Genomic DNA, 21,172 nt, shown 5'->3' on the forward strand with positions numbered 1-21,172 from the left:
ATACTAACCGTTATGCTACTGTGCCACTTCTTTACAATTGTTTAGACAAATATATGGAAATGATAATACAATGATATAATATATGAGTATAAAATGACCTAACCCACTTGCTACATTCCCTGTATGGGCCGCTTTGTTAAATATAGTGGAAGTTTACAGAGATGTGCTATAAATGGATTCTGGTGTCTACAAATGTTGTCTGCTTTATGCCCAGCTTGTACATGTCACTGGAACAGGTTTAATATAATAAGGATAGCCATTCATTCTTGGCACCATAGGTGGCCTTAGCTATGTTTCACCCATTTCAACTGAAACGGGCCCCACCCTCCCAGGGGCCCCTGACTGACATGCAAAAATTTAATGCACAGCTCCCAGACGCCACAATATTCTCCTGCTATTGCCAGCTGAACCACCAGTGGGCACTCGCTGACTGACATCTGAGAAAATATATTAAAATATTTACTTCACTTGTAAACATTGCTCCTGGCAAAGAAGGTTACTTTTCAATGAGAGGAAAGTATAACGCTCCTATCCTAGTGGTGCTGAAAAACGGAAAATATTAGACAACAAAACAAAACGTCTAAATAGTCTCCCAAAAGTTACATCTTTATTTGGTCCAGCATCTGTAAAAGGCCCACCGACTGCAGTTGCTGCCGCACCATCGTCACAGCGTGGGACTGCAGTTCCAAGTGACAGTGTAAGTGGTACAGGAGATGTTGATAATCAGAGCAATGAAAATGAGAAGAATAATTCTACTCAAACAGATGGTGATAATGATGACCAGACTTTGTTTGATGAACATGTACCACAGCTTGATGACAGACCTACATCTGAGACAGGTGAGAGAGATGCTCACCAGACAGAGAGAAAGTCCCACTAATATTCACAGAGACCACCGATCCGGCACGTTGGCCAATGCATATTACCAGTGATCAACGGATCGACATTGTTTGGAGAGGTCCCGTTCAGTTAAGAGGACATTAACTTTCCACAGAGCCAATCATGCCGTCGTTTTACAAAGGACAGATATCTTATGAAGATGAAAAATGGAGAAACCATTTGTAGGTCATGGTTAGTGTACTCAGAATCATCTGATTCAATCTTCTGTTTCTGCTTTACCCTACTTGGCAAGCGAAACCACAGTCTCACTTGCGGAGGTTTCAGAGTGTGGGAGCGACTCACTCTCACACTCCAGGATCATGAGAAGTCAAATGCTCACCGTGCCACCACGGATAGTTGGCGCGAGCTGGAAACACGCTTAAGAATGCACAGTGCCATTGACAGCACGTACCAAGAAATGCAAATGCTGGGGAAAAAATGGGAATAATGTCATGAAGAGGTTCACTGCCATAGTCTGTTACCTTGCAGAATGAAACCTTGCTTTCCGTGGCCACAATTCCACCCTACATGAACCAAATAATGGGAACTTTCTACAAACGTTTGTAGGTCTGGTAGAGCTGCTTGCCGAGTTTGACCCAGTGATGAGTGAACATGTCAGACGAGCAGAGAAAAAGGAGATTGCTGACCACTACATGGGGAAAACCATACAAAATGAGTTAATCACACTTATTGGAGACAAGACACTGGAAGCAATAACAGAGAGAGTAAAACAATCTCGTTACTACTCGGTGATAATGGACTGCACCCCTGACGCTGCACACACAGAGCAGCTCTCTGTGACACTGCGCATTGTCACAGGCCAAGTCAATGTCAGAGCTACTGTTAGTGAGCACTTTGTCGGTTTACGACCAGTGCTCGACACAACAGGTGCAGGCCGAACCGACATTTTCTTAACGCATATGGAGAAGTTAGGATTAGATATCTCAAAATGCAGGGGGCAGGCATATGATAACGGGAGCAATATGCGGGGGGAAAATAGCGGGGTGCAGAAGAGGGTGCTAGATATTAACAAAAAAGAACTGTTCATGCCATGCACCAGCCACAGCCTAAACCTAGTCAATGTCGGTGCCGCAAAATCAACAGTGGAGTCTGTGAGCTTCTTTGGGGTGCTGCAACGTCTATACACACTTTTCAGCTCATGGACACAGAGATGGGAGCTTTTCAAGGAGAACGTGCCACAGATGACCCTCAAGGCCATATCCAACATGCGATGGGAGTGCTGCATGGAAAGTGTGAAAGTCCTGTGCTACCAGTTTCCCGATGTTGGCAATGCGCTCCTGTCACTGAACATGCCACACAGAGAGGTGACAGTGAAACCACATCTGCAGCCAAAGGCCTAGAACAGGAGATCATGTCATGGAAATTCCTGCTGACTGTTATCATCTGGTACAACATTTTACATGAGGAGAATTGTGTCAGCAAGCTGCTCCAGAGCCCACAAGTGGGAATCGAAGTGCTACAGCGTGAGGTGGAATATGTTCTGAAATTTCTCAAGGAATACAGAGAGAACGGCCTTTCATCTGCCCAAACAGATGCCAGAGACATAGCTGAAGAGATAGGGATGCCAATGGTCTTTCCTACTACACGAATCAGAAAACCAAAATGCCAGTTTCAGTACGAGTCCCAAAGTGCAGATCCTTCTCTGACAGTAGCACCCGAGGAACGGTACAAGAGAGAAGTTTTCCTTCCACTAGTGGACTCTGCCATCACAGGCATTAGTGAGCGCTTCAAGCTGACGGAGTCATTTTACAGTCTGTTTGGCCTCATTTATGGAAGAGAGGAAATGAAAAAAGCCATCCAAAGTCGCACACTGAAAGACAGCTGTGTAAGCATGGAGAGGACACTTGATGATGTGGATGATGAGGACCTTTTGCACGAGGTGTTGGCTGCTGTCACGGTACCATGCCTACAAAAGAAACATCTGGCCTGCAGATTCTGAGCTACATTCACAGCAACAATCTGGTTGAACTGTATCCTAACCTCACCATTGCTCCAAGACTCATGCTGACAGTGCCTGTGATGGTAGCAAGTGGAGAGAGAAGTTTTTCAAGGCTAAAGCTCATCAAAACGCATCTGAGGACAACCATGCTCCAGGAGCGTGTCTGTCAGCTCTTGCTCGGATACCAATTGAGCATGAAATAACAAGATCACTGGACAAAGATGAGCTCATTAAAGCATTCTCAGCACTCAAGCACAGGAGGGTGATGAAGTTCTAGTGGTAACTCTTTTAACACAGTTTAGCGGAAATAAAGTTTATAATTAAAATAACAAAATAAACCATGTATTTCACTCAAAAAGTGTATAGGCAATTAGGTGGCATTTCCACAAATGGTAATTTCTCTCTCCCGCTTGCATCCCCTCTCTCTCTCACTCCTGTTCGCTCTCCAGGCCTTACGTGAGCTGTCCATGGTGCTGAAAGAGCGCGAGTCGCGGTTTGTTGTAAACTTCCAGTAGTTAACTTTCAGACACTGTTCATTGAATAAATAAAGTGTGAATTTTCATTAAATATCAGATTGTTTTTGTTATTAATTTAATTAGAGAGAAATTGTTTAAGCTGTTCTTATGTCAGCTGATACCTAACACATAGTGCCATTCAATGCAGACTAGTTGCTGAAAAGGGCGAGGCTTCTCACTCCAAAGCAAAAAATGTCATTGTTTCAGTTTTTAATTAAGGGAATTGTCTGGATTATGTTGAGCTGTCTGTCCATTATGCTGAAAGTGCATATAATGCATCAATGTTTAAATCCAAAATTATACCATTATTGATGCAAACCAACTTGAATATTTGCTTTTTTTCTTTCTTTTTTTTTGGGAAGCATGGGTAGGGCACCACATTAACTCATGAAACGGGCCCCCAGATGCTTAAGGCTGCTTATGCTTGGCACACAAAATTCTGTCAAACATGAGACAGAGCAGTTCTGTAGCTTCATAAAAGCTGCATCAAAATTACGATGTAATTCAATAAATTCAAAATTACAATACAACCCAATAAATTATTCCAGGTTCTCCTTCTGGTTTACTAAACCTGAATATAAAAATCAGCAAATCAACATCCAATAAATCTCTTTCTGAATCCACCAATGCTGTGAGATATTTGACCTGTTACTCTTCAGCTAATATTATTCCTTTAACTGTGCAGTCAAATAAATGAATTCTTCAGAAAATGAATTGCTTTTGCCCTTCAGTTTGAACTTAACTCTATGATTCAATCAAGCAATCAACTCCAAATGCCAAAATAATTTGTATTGTGTATGGATTCCAATTGTTCTTCGTGTTCATGGAAAGCAAGTCCATGTTCACAAAGGAAATTAGGAATCTGATAACTGTTACAATATGCTTCAGGACATCTCTTTGGTGGTGACATTCTGAGTGAGATTGCCATTTTACTATTGTTACCACTGGTCTTGTTGCCTTTGCATGCTGTGGCAACACCATCTCATACTTCCAATGATGTGGATTTCTTGGATACTCCCATATGGATCAAAGATCTATTTTCAATGAATACTTGAGGGGGTGGTGGGAGACAGAAAGGAGATAGAAAGCAATAGACATTTCCAATAGATGTTAATTAAATAAGCCAAGATTAAATAACACCAAGATGGTGTGTTTTTCATTGATTCTATTATGATTATTATTCTATTATGGATTTATTGTGCATGCCTGCGAGAAAATGAATCGCAGGGCCTGTATACGGTCACCTATATGTACTTTGAACTTTGGAGCTTGCAGAGGAAATAGGTACTATTAACCAAGGAAGAAATAATGAGAGAAGAACAGGATTTCTACAGACTAGAAAAACTACAGTGTAAGGGAAATTAAACTGGATAAAATTGGGAAAGTGCTACTTCCTTTATTTTCTGAATATTTTGCAAGTAGTATACCCACCACAGCCAACAGCATTTGTCTGGATGAATCCAATACTTGTCAGCCCTGCTTGAGTGGCAGAATGCCTCACAGTCCAACATGACTCTTGATGGTGACGGCACGGTAGTCTAGTAGTGAGCACAACACTTTACAGTACAGGCGATATGAGGTTCAATTCCTGCCAGTGCCTGTAAGGAGTTCTCCCTATGACTGCATCGGTTTCCTCCGGGTGCTCTGGTTTCCACCCACAGTCCAAACATGTTCTGGTTAGTAGGTTAATTGGTCATTGTAAATTGTCCCATGATTAAGTCCGGATTAAATCAGGGGTTGCTAGGTGGTGTGCCTCAAAGAGCTGATTCCACGCTGTATCTCAATAAATAGGTAAATAGATACATAGATAACTAAATAAATAATTATATGTTAATCTCCTTCACCATACTGAAGCGGGCATGCTGCAGCATGATCCAGTCCTATGAAAGTACGTTGCTGGATATCGATCCCAGCTGTAAGGTCGCAATCTGAGCAGATTAAAATAACATCTCCACCTCGCTGACAATCAACACAGGCACACCACAGGAATGTGTGCTTAGCCCACTGCTGTACTCTCTCTGTACCCATGACTGTGTGGTTAGGCATAGCTCAAACAGCATATATAAATTTGCTGATGATACAATCATTGTTGGTAGAATCTCAGATGGTGACGAGATGGCGTATAGGAGCAAGATATTGAGTGGTGTCACAGCAGCAACCCTGCACTCAACATTAGTAAGATCAAAGAGCTGATTAGCCATAGTCATAGTCATAGTCATAGTCATACTTTATTGATCCCGGGGGAAATTGGTTTTAGTTACAGTTGCACCATAAATAATTAAATAGTAATAAATCCATAAATAATTAAATAGTAATATGTAAATTATGCCAGGAAATAAGTCCAGGACCAGCCTATTGGCTCAGGGTGTCTGACCCTCCAAGGGAGGAGTTGTAAAGTTTGATGGCCACAGGCAGGAATGACTTCTTATGACGCTCTGTGTTGCATCTCGGCGGAATGAGTCTCTGGCTGAATGTATGCCTGTGCCCAACCAGTACATTATGTAATGGATGGGAGACATTGTCCAAGATGGCATGCAACTTGGACAGCATCCTCTTTTCAGACACCACCGTCAGAGAGTCCAGCTCCATCCCCACAACATCACTGACCTTACGAATGAGTTTGTTGATTCTGTGGTTTGTCTGCTACCCTCAGCCTTGCTGCCCCAGCACACAACAGCAAACATGATCGCACTGGACACCACAGACTCGTAGAACATCCTCAGCATCGTCCGACAGATGTTAAAGGACCTCAGTCTCCTCAGGAAATAGAGATGGCTCTGACCCTTCTTGTAGACAGCCTCAGTGTTCTTTGACCAGTCCAGTTTATTGTCAATTCGTATCCCCAGGTACTTGTAATCCTCCACCATGTCCACACTGACCCCCTGGATGGAAACAGGGGTCACCGGTACCTTAGCTCTCCTCAGGTCTACCACTAGCCCCTTAGTCTTTTTCACATTAAGCTGCAGATAATTCTGCTCACATCATGTGACAAAGTTTCCTACCGTAGCCCTGTACTCAGCCTCATCTGCCTTGCTGATGCATCCAACTATGGGCTTCAGAAAGGGTAAGACTAGGGAACACAAACCAGTCCTCATAGAGGGATCAGAAGTGGAGAGAGTGAGAAATTTCAAGTTCCTGGGTGTCAATATCTCTGAGGACCTAACCTGGATGCAACACATTGACGCAGCTATAAAGAAGGCAAGACAGTGGCTATATTTCATTAGAAGTTTGAGGAGATTTAGTTTATCAACTAAAACACTTGAAACCTTCTGCAAATGTACCATGAAAAGCAAACCAACTGGCTGCATCAGCATCTGGTACTGGCAGGGGGGTTGGGGCGGCGGGGAGCACCACTGCACAAGAGAAGTATGTTGCAGAAATTTGTAAAATTAGCCACTCCATCACGGGTACTAGCCTTCTTAGCATCCAAGACATCTTCAAGGTGCAGTGCCTTAAAAGTGCAGCCTCCATCATTAAGGATCCCCACCACCCAGGATATGCCCTCTTCACACTGTTACAGTCAGGAAGGGGGTATAGAAGGCTGAAGGCCAACACTCAGCAATTCAGGAACAGCTTCCTCCCCGCTGCCATCTGATTTCTGAATTTTCTCTATACATGTACTTATCATGTATTTCATTGTCCTGCTGCCACAAAGTTAACAAATTTCATGACAAATGCCAGTGATATTAAACCTGATTTGATTCTCCTTGGCAGCTCTATGCTGTATTTTTTTCTCCTTGAACTGTTTCTTACTACAGCCTCTTTTTCCCAGGGATTGACAGGTCCATACAGGTCCAGATGGTTATTCATCCCCATGTAACTCAAAAGAGATTGTGGGATGAGGGGAAAGCAGATCAGGAGATGAAAGCTTACACCATACCAGTCACCGACTCAGATAATTGCATATGTAACAGAAAGCATAAATCTCCTCCAAGTTACACATCTACAACAAGCAGAAGTGACATCTGCTAGTCTTTTGTTGCTGGTGGAAATTGTTTGGGATTTCAACAAGCAATATTCATATTCATGCTTCCAAGTGATACGCTTTGCCAAGCATGGGTGGCTGACATATAGGGAAGTTTTGAGATATGAATTTATGTGCTAAAGTAGTGATAAGCTTGAAAATGTTGGCTGGAGCATATATATGTTAGCTAGGCATCATGATTAATAGGCTAGAAGGAAGTCTCACCACACAACCTGACCTCTGATGCACAAATGCAAAATAAGTTTCAGAGTTGGGATTTATTTATGAGTTCATTTGCTTTGAATGTATCTTTGAAATCACTATTTTGTTGAGCACTACATTCAGGTTGTAATGGCTTAAGTAGTGCTATAAGCCTGTTAAGCCCTTCTAACTAATGGATGGACATTGAGATTCTTGGGCCTCCAACTCTTCTCACTTCAACTCCTCCTATCAAGACATTTAGTGTTCAGAGCTCTGTCAAAAACTCAAGATGCCTGCTTTCATTATTGTTCTGCCATACAATACTCTCAAAGCATCCAAAACAATATTGATCATTAACTTTTAATGCTAACTCTGTTTCTCTCTCCACAGATGCTGTCTGACCTGAGCATTATTCCCAACATTTTCTATTTTCTGATACCAATCAAAGACAATGAGCACCTTCTCCTCAGGAGGTGCAGTCATGACTCTAATCGGCTAGTGTTAACTTCAAGTTGTTGGGAGCAACTTCCAAAATTACTCTCCATGGTAAAGCACCAATGCACTGAACAATGTGGTTGGTACCATCTGGATGTTGCCATTGTGACAACATAACATAATTGTGACTTGTGATGTGAATTACTCATGTATCATGACTCCAGTGCAGATGTTCGAGATCAACCCAATTTTTCCAAATCTCCAAAATTGTTGCTACTAACTGATGTTGCAGCGAAAGACCAATTTGTTTTTAATTTTCTCTGTTGGACATTCAGTATGCAGTTCATTTTGTTCTTTGCTTGTGGTTATCTTCTTCTAATAAGCTCATCTTTCCAAAGATCTCCCACCACCATTGTTATTAAAACAACTCCATGCCTTTACCAACAATATTTTACTTGGAATTATTTCTAGGAATAATTTCCTGTTACGAGTCATTTGTTTAAACTAAAGGTCTTTTTAAAAAAATGCTTCCTCTATACCACTTACAGACTTTTGTACCTCTCTGTTCCAGATTGTAACCCCACCTCACCCCCCAGGACATTTGTCTATTTGTCTTTGGTCACTGGCACTGAACACATTGGTTGTACTGACAATTGGTTGTACTCAGCTCTGCCACCTGTATTTAAGTCAATACTCTAAACATCAGGAAGGGAATAAAATTAATATTCTCTCAAAGACCAAAGACAAATTTTGTATCTATGACTCTCCAGAATTACCGTACCTGAGTAATCAGATCTTCAATAGTTATTTCTCTTCTTTCCATGCCTTCAACAATCAAATCCCTTTCTTTCTTCCGAGCAAAAAAAATACTGAACAGTGTATTTAAACGTGATTAAACCAGGACAGTCTGACCTTTAATAATCATGTGGTTCTTCAATTAATTTTTCATAAGACAGCTCTGATGAACTGATAGAATCTATCCTGAGGTTTATGATCCAACTGCACTTCCACAACCTGTGAAATCCTCACACTAATTCTTTTCAATGTATAGTTACTTAGCTATGCAACTCAATCAGATTGGTTGAGCTAACGACAAGGCTTGAAGGTAACTCTTACCGGAAAACAAAGCTCTTTAGAACTGCTTCATATATAACCCCAGATTGTGGATGATTAGATGGTATGGCCACTTCTTCTGTTATAGATTTACCATTAGCCACAGCATAAATATTGAAACTAAAGTTTATTGTAATTTGATTTCCTGAGTGTCCAAAATTCTACTGAGCTTCATTCTGCATGAACTTTATTCCATTTTGTTTTTAACTTTAGAAACCTCTTGTTGATTAAAAAAAATGACTTATTTATCTTCACTCCCAAATCATCTAATATGGATTTATCTTGATATGAGAGTAGATGCAAAAGTCTTGTCCAAACATGTCCTAATTTTATATAAAATTATTTACAATGTTCATGGGAGAAGTTGCAAGTATCAACAAATTACTTCAGAATGCAGAAGTAGTCTATATATTTGGCACTTGTCAATTGTTAGATCAAGCAATCAGAATATGAAATTAACTTTGTAATGCCAATAATCTAATGGTATGGACAACTCTGTTGTAAAAGAGAGGTTTCTTCCCTTCCAATTCATCAATATCTCTAGCAAAACTCAAAAGACTGTGATGTTAACATATTGTTCTTCACAGCTGTCTATCGTTAGGTATTAATCCTTATAATTTACAGTTGCTCTTGGTTCAATTACAAAGTTAAAAATATTGAAACATAGAAAACATAGAGCACAATACAGGCCTTTCGGCCCACAAAGCTGTGCCAAACATGTCCCTACCTTAGAACTACCTAGGCTTTACCCATAGCCCTCTATTTTTCTAAGCTCCATGTAGCCATCCAGGAGTCTCTTAAAAAACCCTATCATTTTTGCCTCCACACCTTCACACAAAGATTCAATATTTTGTTTAGACAGGAGAAAACTTCCAGTTCATGTTCCATTGCATACAGCAAATATTGTTCAGTCCATCAGAGAACAGAAGAGTCAACTTAATTTGACATAAAAGTGCAAATTTTCATCAGGTCCCTGTCAGAGATATCTGACTAAGATATACGTAACTTGCCAGAAATAAAGATACTATATTACTTTTTTCAAACGTTGAGTAATAAACTACTTGAGGAATCTTCAGGGTCTCCACAAAAAGTCACCTAACCACAGACAGTACCTGACTCAATGAACTCCTCCAGCAGTCTGTTGGTCCTGATCCCAGTATCTGCAGTCCCTTCCATCTCTGGATGATTTCATATTATGGACTATATGCAGGAAGGTGGAGTTACGTTTGGAGTAGTCATGGTGGCATGATCTTGTGGTGTACCATTCTGTATTCTATCTTCATTATTTTATTCTTGGGCACATTTAAATTCTACATTGATGTGTGCTAGTTACTTGGCCTTACAACGCATTGCAAATTTATGAACCTGAATCAAGACCATCCTTTCCTCATAACTAAGATTTTAACCATGATTTATAAGAGGTAGCATAGGGTCAGGTGGTGTTGAATCATTGTGGATAGAGCTACGAAACTGCAAGGGTAAAAGGACCCTGATGGAAGTTGTATACAGACCCCCAAACAGTAGTAAGGATGTGGTCTAAAGATTACAATGGGAGATAGAAAATGTATACTGAAAGGGCAATGTTGCAATAGTCAGGGGGGATTTCAATATACAGGTAGATTGGGAAAATGAGGTTGATGCTGGATCCCAAGAGGGGGTATTTCTAGAATGCCTTCGAGATGGCTTTTTTAGAGCAGCTCACGGTTGAGCCCACAAGGGGATCAGCTATTCAGGATTGGGTGTTGTACAGTGAACCGGAATTGATTAGGGAGCTTAAGGTAAAAGAACCCTTAGGGGAAGGTGATGATAATATGATCAAATTCATCGTGAAATTCCAGAAGGAGAAGCTAAAGTCAGACGTATCAGTATCACAGTGGAGTAAAGGGAATTACAGAGGCATGAGAGAGGGGTTGGCCAGAACTGATTGGAAAAGAACACTGGCAGGGATGATGGCAAAGCAGCAATGGCTGGAATATCTTGAAGAAATTTGGAAGGCACTGGATATATACATCCCAAAGAGGAAGGGAAGGCAAGATGACACAACCATGACTAATAAGAGAAGACAAAGCCAACATAAAAGCCAGAAAGGGCATATAATAGAGCAAAAAATTAGTGGGAAGTTAAAGGATTGGAAAGCTTTTAAAAACCAACAGAAGGCAACTAAAAAGTCACTAAGACGGTGAAGTAGGAATATGAAAGTACGCTAGCCTGTAATATTAAAGAAGATATCAAAAAATTCTTTAGATATATAAAGTATAAAAGAGAGACAAAAATGGATATCTGACCACTGGAAAACAATGCTGGAGAGTTAGTAATGAGGGACAATGAAATGACAGATGAACTGACTAAGAATTTTGTATTAGTTTTCACTGTGGAAGACAGTAGCAGTATGCTGGAAATTCCAGATGTCGGGACCATGAAGTCATTGAAGTTATCATTACTAGAGAGAAGGTTCTTGGGAAACTGCAAGGTCTGAAGGTAGATAAGTCCACTGGACCAGATGGTGTATACCCCAGAGTTCTGAAAGAGGTGGCTGGAGAGATCATGGAGGCATTAGTAATGGTCTTTCAAGAATCACTAGATCCTGGAATGGTTCCAGAAGACTGGGAATTGCAAGTGTCACTCCACTCCTTAAGAGATAGAGGGAAATTATGGGTCAGTTAGTTTGACATCAGTGGTTGGGAAAACATTGGATTCAATTGTTAAGACTGTGGTTTTAGGGTACTTAGAGGCTCATTTTAAAATAGGCAGTAATCAACATGGATTCCTCAGGGGAAAATCTTGCCTGACAAATCTGTTGAAATTCTTAGAAGAAATATTAAGCAGGATAGACAAAGGAGAGACTGTTGATGTTGTGTATTTTGATTTTCAGAAGGTCTTTGACAAGGTGCCACACATGAGGCTACTGAACAAGTAGCCCATGGAAAGATTCCAGCATGGATAAAACAGTGACTAATTAACAGAAGGCAAAGAGTGGGAATAAAGGGAGCCTTTTCTGGTTGGCTGCCAGTGGCTAGTGGTGTTCCATAAGGGTCTGTGTTGGGAACAATTATTTTTACAATAGAAACATAGAAAACATAGAAAATAGGTGCAGGAGTAGGCCATTCGGCCCTTCGAGCCTGCACCACCATTTATTATGATCATGGCTGATCATCCAACTCAGAACACCGCCCCAGCCTTCCCTCCATACCCCCTGACCCCCGTAGCCACAAGGGCCATATCTAACTCCCTCTTAAATATAGCCAATGAACTGGCCTCAACTGTTTCCTGTGGCAGAGAATTCCACAGATTCACCACCCTCTGTGTGAAGAAGTTTTTCCTAATCTCGGTCCTAAAAGGCTTCCCCTCTATCCTCAAACTGTGACCCCTCGTTCTGGACTTCCCCAACATCGGGAACAATCTTCCTGCATCTAGCCTGTCCAATCCCTTTAGGATCTTATACGTTTCAATCAGATCCCCCCTCAATCTTCTAAATTCCAACGAGTACAAGCCCAGTTCATCCAGTCTTTCTTCATATGAAAGTCCTGCCATCCCAGGAATCAATCTGGTGAACCTTCTTTGTACTCCCTCTATGGCAAGGATGTCTTTCCTCAGATTAGGGGACCAAAACTGCACACAATACTCCAGGTGTGGTCTCACCAAGGCCTTGTACAACTGCAGTAGTACCTCCCTGCTCCTGTACTCGAATCCTCTCGCTATAAATGCCAGCATACCATTCGCCTTTTTCACCGCCTGCTGTACCTGCATGCCCACTTTCAATGACTGGTGTATAATGACACCCAGGTCTCGTTGCACCTCCCCTTTTCCTAATCGGCCACCATTCAGATAATAATCTGCTTTCCTATTTTTGCCACCAAAGTGGATAACTTCACATTTATCCACATTAAATTTCATCTGCCATGGATTTGCCCACTCACCCAACCTATCCAAGTCACCCTGCATCCTCTTAGCATCCTCCTCACAGCTAACACTGCCACCCAGCTTCGTGTCATCCGCAAATATATGTCAATGATTTGTATGACCCAATTGATAGCTTTGTTACAAAGTTTGTAGATGATACAAAGATAGGTGTAGGGCAAGTAGGTTTGAGGAAGTAGAGAGGCTACATAAATACTTAGACAGATTAAGAGTATGGGTAAAGAAGTGGTAATTGGGAAGTATATGACCATATACTTTGGTAGAAGAAATGAAGTGTTGACCTTTCTCTAAAGGGAGAGAAAATACAGAAGTATGAGGTGCAAAAGGGACTTGGGAGTCCTTGTGCAAGATTCCCTAAAGGTTAATTTGTAGGTTGAGTCTGTGGTGAGGAAGGCAAATGCAATGTTACAATTCATTTTAAGAGGACTAGAACATAAAAGCAAAGAGAATGGGAATAAGGAACCTTGGTTCTCAAGGGATATTGCAACTCTGATAAAGAAGAAGAGAGAGTTGCATGACATGTATAGGAAACAGGGAGTAAATAAGGTGCTTGAAGAGTATAAAAAGTGCAAGAAAATACTTGAAAAGGAAATCAGGAGGGCTAAAAGTAGACATGAGGTTGCCTTGGCAGTCAAAGGGAAGGATAATCCAAAGAGTTTTTACAGGTATATTAACAGTAAAAGGATTGTAAGGGATAAAATTGGTCCCCTTGAAGATCAGAGTGGTCAGCTATGTGCGGAACCTAAAGAAATGGGGGAGATCTTAAATGGGTTTTTTGCATCTGTATTCACTAAGGCATGAAGTCTGTGGAATTAAGGGAAACAAGTAGTGAGATCATGGAAACTGTACAGATTGAAAAGGAGGAGGTGCTTGCTATCTTGAGGCAAATTAAAGTGGATAAATCCCCAGGACCTGACAGGGTATTCCCTTGGACCTTGAAGGAGACTAGTGTTGAAATTGCAGGGGCCCTGGCAGATATATTTAAAATGTCGGTGTCTACGGGTGAGGTGCCAGAGGATTGGAGAATGGCTCATGTTGTTCCATTGTTTAAAAAAGGATAGAAAGGTAATCTGGGAAATTATAGGCCGGTAAGTTTGACTTCGGTAGTGGGTAAGATATTGGAGGGAGTACTAAGAGACAGAATCTACAAGCATTTGGAGAGACAGGGACTTATAAGGGAGAGTCAACATGGTTTTGTGCGTGGTAGGTCATGTTTGACCAATCTATTGGAGCTTTTCGAGGAGGTTACTAGGAAAGTGGATGAAGGGAAAGCAGTGGATGTTGTCTCCATGGACTTCAGTAAGGCCTTTGACAAGGTCCCGCATGGGAGGTTAGCTAGGAAAATTCAGTCGCTAGGTATACATGGAGAAGTAGTAAATTGGATTAGACATTGGCTCAATGGAAGAAGCCAAAGAGAGGTAGTAGAGGATTGCTTCTCAGAGTGAAGGCCTGTAACTAGTGGTATGCCACAGGGATCAGTGCTGGGTCCATTGTTATTTGTCATCTATATCAATGACCTGGATGATAATGTGGTAAACTGGATCAGCAAATTTGCTGATGATACAAAGATTGGAGGTGTAGTGGACAGTGAGGAAGGTTTTCAAAGCCTGCAGAGGGATTTGGACCAGCTGGAAAAATGGGCTGAAAAATGGCAGATGGAGTTTAATACAGACAAGTGTGAGGTATTGCACTTTGGAAGGACAAACCAAGGTAGAACATACAGGGTAAAAGGTAAGGCACTGAGGAGTGCAGTAGAACAGAGGGATCTGGGAATACACATACAAAATTCCCTAAAAGTGGCATCACAGGTAGACAGGGTCATAAAGAGAGCTTTTGATACATTGGCCTTTATTAATCAAAGTATTGAGTTTAAGAGCTAGAATGTTATGATGAGGTTGTATAAGGCATTGGAGAGGTCGGATCTGGAGTATTGTGTTCAGTTTTGGTCACCAAATTACAGGAAGGATATTAATAAGGTTGAAAGAGTGCAGAGAAGGTTTACAAGGATGTTGCCAGGACTTGAAAAACTCAGTTACAGAGAAAGGTTGAATAGCTTAGGACTTTATTCCCTGGAGCGTAGAAGAATGAGGGGAGATTTGATAGAGGTATATAAAATTATGTTGGGTATAGATAGAGTGAATGCAAGCAGGCTTTTTCCACTGAGGCAAGGGGAGAAAAAAACCAGAGGACATGGGTTAAGGGTGAAGGGGGTAAAGTTTAAAGGGAACATTAGGGAGTCTTGTCATCTTCAGAAGTTTTCGAATGACTCTGCCATAGTTGGATGCATCAGCAAGGGAGATGAGGTTGAGTGCAGGGCTACGGTAGGAAACTTTGTCTCATGGTGTGAGCAGAATTATCTGCAGCTTAATGTGAAAAAGACTAAGGAACTGGTGGTAGACCTGAGGAGAGCTAAGGTACCGGTGATCCCTGTTTCCATCCAGGGGGTCAGTGTGGACATGGTGGAGGATTACAAATACCTGGGGATACAAATTGACAATAAACTGGACTGGTCTAAGAACACTGAGGCTGTCTACAAGAAGGGTCAGAGCCATCTCTATTTCCTGAGGAGACTGAGGTCCTTTAACATCTGCCAGACGATGCTGAGGATGTTCTACGAGTCTGTGGTGGCCAGTGCTATCATGTTTGCTGTTGTGTGGTGGGGCAGCAGGCTGAGGGCAGCAGACACCATCAGAATCAACAAACTCATTCGTAAGGCCAGTGATGTTGTGGGGATGGAGCTGGACTCTCTCACGGTGGTGTCTGAAAAGAGGATGCTGTCTAAGTTGCATGCCATCTTGGTCAATGTCTCCCATCCACTACATAATGTACTGGGTGGGTACAGGAGTACATTCAGCCAGAGACTCATTCCTCCGAGATGCAGCACAGAGCGTCATAGGAAGTCATTTGTGCCTGTGGACATCAAACTTTACAACTCCTCCCTTGGAGAGTCAGACACCCTGAGCCGATAGGCTGGTCCTGGATTTATTTCATAATTTACTGGCATAATTTACATATTACTATTTAACTATTTATGGTTCTATTACTGTTTATTATTTATGGTGCAACTGTAACAAAGATCAGATTCCCCCGGGATCAATAAAGTATGACTATGACTATGACTATGACTATTAGGGGGGGCTTCTTCACACAGAGAGTGGTGGGAGTGTGGAATGAGCTGCCAGATGAGGTGGTAAATGTGGGTTCTTTTTTAACATTTAAGAATAAATTGGACAGATACGTGGATGGGAGGTATATGGAGGGATATGGTCCATGTGGAGGTCAGTGGGACTAGGCAGAAAATGGTTCAGCACAGCCAAGAAGGGCCAAAAGGCCTGTTTCTGTGCTATAGTTTTTTCTATGGATTTCTGTGGTTTCTATGTGATGTTGAGACTTCATAAAGCACTAGTGAAATCTCATTTGGAGTATTGTGAACAGTTTTGGGCTCCTTCCCTTAATTAAGGATGTGCTGAAACTGAGGAGGGTTCAAAGGAGATTCAAGAAAATGATTCCAGGATTAAGCGACTTGCCTTATGAAGAGCATTTGATAGTTCCAGTCCTGCATTCTCTAGTATTCAGAGGAATGGAGGAAGACCCAATTGAAATCTATCAAATGGTGAAAGGCCTTGATAGAGTGAATATGTAGAAGATGTTTTCTTTGGTCGGAGAGTCTAAGACCAGAGGACACAGCCTCCAAATTGAGGGTCATCCTTTTAGAACAGTGATGAGAAGGAGTTTTTTTAGCCAGAGAGTAGTGAATCTGGGAAATTCATTGCCATAGGCAGCCATGGAGGCCAAGTCTTTATGTATATTTAAGGCAGAGGTTGATAGATTCTCGATTGGTCAGGGCATGAAGGGATATGGGGAGAAGGCAGTAGATAGGAGCTGAGAAGAAAAATGGATCAGTCATGATGAAATGGTGGAGCAGACTTGATTGTCCCACCATTCAATTAGATCATGACAATCCTATGCCTTAAGTGCACTTTTCCACTGATTCCCTTATCTCCTAACTTTCTATGTCCAAAAATGTATTGATCACAGCCTTGAATATGCTAACTGACTGAGTGTTCGCAGGGCCACAAGGTAAAAGAATTCCAAAGATGTACCAGTTATTTAAAGAAATGTATCCTTATCATGGACCTAACTGGATAACATTCATCCTGAGATAATAACTCATGGCTTTAGATTCTCCTTTGAGTGGAAGTAGTCTTATTTCATCTATCTTGTCAATCCCTCCAGTGATCTTCATAATATGTAGGAAATACATCAGAAATTCATCGTTGATTTGCCTGTAGAGGCAGTTCCCTAGGTTACCGCAGGGTTCTATTCCCAAGAACTGTTAATCATTAGTCATAGATGAACAAAAACAGTGTGTGACACTGTGTGTGAACTCAGAAACAACTGTGACTGGGCCATGAGCAGACATGGGAAAATCAGCCACCTGTAATCCTCAAAGTCTCAGTGAACGTGTAGGTGAGTCCACTCAGTGCCCTCAGCTCAGGGAAGGTGAGAGTGCGGAGAGAAGTACATAGAACCATTCCCACTCAGCAAAATACACCTGCAGCCTCCCCTCCACAATCCTGCCAGTCCAAGCAGGGCTCTAAGCATGCAGCCTTGAGGTACACCAGTGTTGATGGTCAGAGAAGGGAAGATGTTGTTTTCAATCCTCACTGATCGAGGTGTACTAATGAAGAAGTTGAGGATCCATTTGCAAAGATAGTTACAGAGGCCCAGGCCTTGAAGCTTGATGATAAATTGGAGGGGTTGATTTTGTTGAATGCTGTAGTTAATGAACAGCAGCCTGAAGATTCTCAGCCTGAAACATTGACTGTTTATTCATTTCCATAGATGCTGCCTGACCTGCTAAGTCCCTCCAGCACTTTGCATGTGTATCCTGACGTATGTTTCCCCAATGTCCAGATGGTGCAGTGTGAAGAGCCAGAGAAATCACATCTGCTATTTACCTGTTGTGGTGGTATGCAAAATGAAGATGATCCAGGTTATCTCTGACGTAGAAATTGATTTGTGCCATAACCAGCCTCTTAAAGCAGTTCATTATGGCTTATATAAATGGTACTGAATGCCAGTCAACATGGCAGATCTCCCCACTTGTCTTGGGAACTGGTAAAATAGATGATTTTTTGAAGCAGTTGGGAACCTCAAATCACTGAACCAACATTCTCTTCTTATACAATCAGTTTTTGGACCTGTTGATGACCTATTGGATCTCTACAAGTCTCAGCCCATTTAAGCTTTTTAGCTTCTCACAATTTAGATAATAGTGTGGTGCTCTGGTGGTGCGGTCAACAGCTTGCCCCAGCATTCCTAGTAGTGTTACTTATTGTTCTTGTTTTAAAAAGTGTTCACAGTGTACGTGTTCAGTAGAATTATGGTGAGATATTCAAGTTCACTTATTTTAACTCAGGTTATACAGTTGTTCGCTTGTGTGGTTGTGTGTCATCCTGACTGCAAACAGGGTGTGTAATAATCACCTCTCCCAGCTGTATGTGACTGAATTAGTTTTCGCCAAGCTATGGCACTCTGTCTGTTATTGTACTGGTTGCAAAAAAAAATTGGCAGTTGGGATAAATGAGCTCTTCTCGCCTGTCATCAAGGACTGAGTGCTCACCATAATACTATGATTTACCTTTAGTAAAACATGAATGGCCCTAACCTTTCGGCACATTAAACTCCATTTGCAAAAGTTCTATGTACTCACTTAAGCTCCTCATATTCCACTGTACCTCTCTGTTCCTGTTTATATGCCACCTAATTTGGATATAAGTTCCTGTTTCTTCACTTCAGTGATTTCTAAATTTCTCAATATATCATCCATACAAATCTATAAGGACACCACTACCCAATTTGAAGATGACCTGAATTCAATCATTGTTTAAATTTGATCTTGTCAATTTGAGTGTGTGTCCTTTATTCTAATACTCTCACCTCCTACCTCCTATCCAATTCCCTATCCTTATCAAAAGTCCATACACCATTAATGTTATAATCTCTTATTTAGTATCTTTTGGAATGCCTTTGAAGTTATCAGTCCAAGAGACTTGTCAATCTTCAATCTCATTATGTTCTCTCTTACATTCTTACTATGTTATAATAAGATTAATGGCAGACTCTCATTATTTTCCCAGACACTGGACGCCTCAATTTCCCCATTCATTCCTCTCCTAGCTATTTTTAAAAATGAGGCCATGTGGAGATAGAGTTATGAATAGATTTGCAGATATCCATAAATGCTTGCGAGTATCAATATGTGTTCTGATGGGTATCAGCAAATCTATTCATAACCATATCTCCAGGAGGTTCAATGGATAAGGTCCAAGACATTAATTGTTCTCTTTTCATAGGTGTTGCCTGACCTGCTGGATGTCTCCAGAAAATTTCTGCTTACATTCCTAGACAGGCTGAAGGGCCTGTTTCAGTGCGGTAGTGTTCTATGACTCTTTGCTGCATATCTCCAACATCTACAGCTTTTGATTTTTGTTTTTTTTATGAGGTTAGATGTTGAGTATGTACTTAAAATGGCACTGTTTGCCTTTTGGGGTAGTAGATTGGTCATTTCAAACTTAACTGATAATTCTGACCTCTTCTAATAACTTCACAAACCTACATGAGGTACTATATGATCTTTACTCTCACAATCAGACAAATTACTTCCTAAAATGCAAGTATATTTAAGTTGTAAAGGGGATGATTACAGCTACCTGCATTTTTTTTCTTGGACCAGGTGACGAACTTAATGCATCAGAGGAGCCTGAGACATCATACACTAGTCTAAGATAGATTATTCTTTTGTAGCAGGGGTAGTCTTTGGAGCAGTGTGTTCTGCATGTCAGTCGTCCAGTCCTCCAACAGATACTGAAGTTGGAAAATGTCATCCACTCTATTATGCCACATAGCCAAATGGTAGCCTCCCAGTTTAAATAAATCTTCACTCCAAATGACTGTTAAACGGCTAGTTTCCTTTCTTCCGTAATCTAATTTACTTCACTCACTTCGCATTAAAACTGTTGGTAATCTCACGATGCTTCTTTCACATTCTTGGCTAGAACAAACTTAATCAAATCAGACGTGCTGACTTGTCGGTCACTTTTTTTACCCTGACGGCCAGAGGAAAGGATGTGAATACTGTACCTCTCACTTATTACTGCTTCGCATTTAAAATGGTGGTTAATGGCATTCACGGCGTTTAGTTAGAGATGGAGGAAACGCGTTGCTCTGCACAAGGTTTAACTAATCATGGTCACCGAAAAAGATAAAAATACTTACTTAAAATCTGTCTTTGCGAGGCTGTCAAGTTTGCCTTTCCTTTCCAGAACGGATTCATTAAATCGAAGCATTTACTTTCAACTGCAAGTAGAAAGACAAAACCCGCTGTAAAGTGAACCATAGATTTATTTAAAGAAATTAATTGTTATTCAAGAAAATTAATCAAAACAACGGTTTGACAGCCTTATGAATTATTAAAAATATGTCTTACTTTACATTACTGCATTGGAAGAATCGTTGTTAATAATACAGACAGTATAGCACGATACTCATGTTTGTACTATTTAATGGTCTTACATTTGCAAGTTCTCCAAAGCCCAGAATGGGAGCTGAGGTGATGGGTAGAATTGGAAAATGTTTCCAGTTTTGACGCATCGATTATGTACCAGAAATCTGTCCCAATTGCGACCACCAGAAAGGCAAAGCTTATTGCGCCGGTCAAAGCAACAAACACTGAGAGAAACCTGAACGTTAACTTCATTATTAATGACTAGTCACCGGGGTGACTAAACTCATAGACAATTCGCGGGCTTGTTGCACAGTCCAGGAAATCCAAAACGATGCTATTTGTCACCCCTGGCCGTTTCGGCGCGAATACAGCGAATTCTCAGCGCTGAATGCTCTTAGTGTTTATTTTGTTTTGCTGCTATTCGCCACGCTATAGAGATGTCAGACGCATCTCCCTGAAACTGCTGTGGCGTGTGGTGTTTGTGTGTATGCTCATCCATCGCAAACAAAGCCCGGCAATCCAAGCAGTGCATTTCACCACCACTTAATGATGCCCTCACATACACGTTCCATTATATAAGTAACTAACTCCTTACGAGTGTGAGGTTAACATCTTTGTGAGAGGGGTGGAGGGGAAAATAACAAAAATGAAGTTAGAAGAATCGAAGAAGCATTGCG

General features: G+C 41.2%; 1 protein-coding gene across 1 annotated transcript in view; it reads right to left on the minus strand.

Moving 5' to 3' along the window:
• Window positions 1-20,747, minus strand: part of LOC140203458 (transmembrane protein 114) — a 119,649-nt gene extending 98,902 nt beyond the window's left edge. The window contains exons 1-2 of the mRNA XM_072269515.1: window positions 20,564-20,747; window positions 20,267-20,347 (exon numbers count right to left, since the gene is read on the minus strand). Coding sequence (XP_072125616.1) covers window positions 20,267-20,347; window positions 20,564-20,747 — 265 coding nt within the window. The remainder of the gene's footprint in view (window positions 1-20,266; window positions 20,348-20,563) is intronic.
• Between the last annotated feature and the right edge of the window lie 425 nt (window positions 20,748-21,172).

Source organism: Mobula birostris, chromosome 9 (genome assembly GCF_030028105.1).
Source record: "Mobula birostris isolate sMobBir1 chromosome 9, sMobBir1.hap1, whole genome shotgun sequence".
NCBI lineage: Eukaryota > Metazoa > Chordata > Chondrichthyes > Myliobatiformes > Myliobatidae > Mobula > Mobula birostris.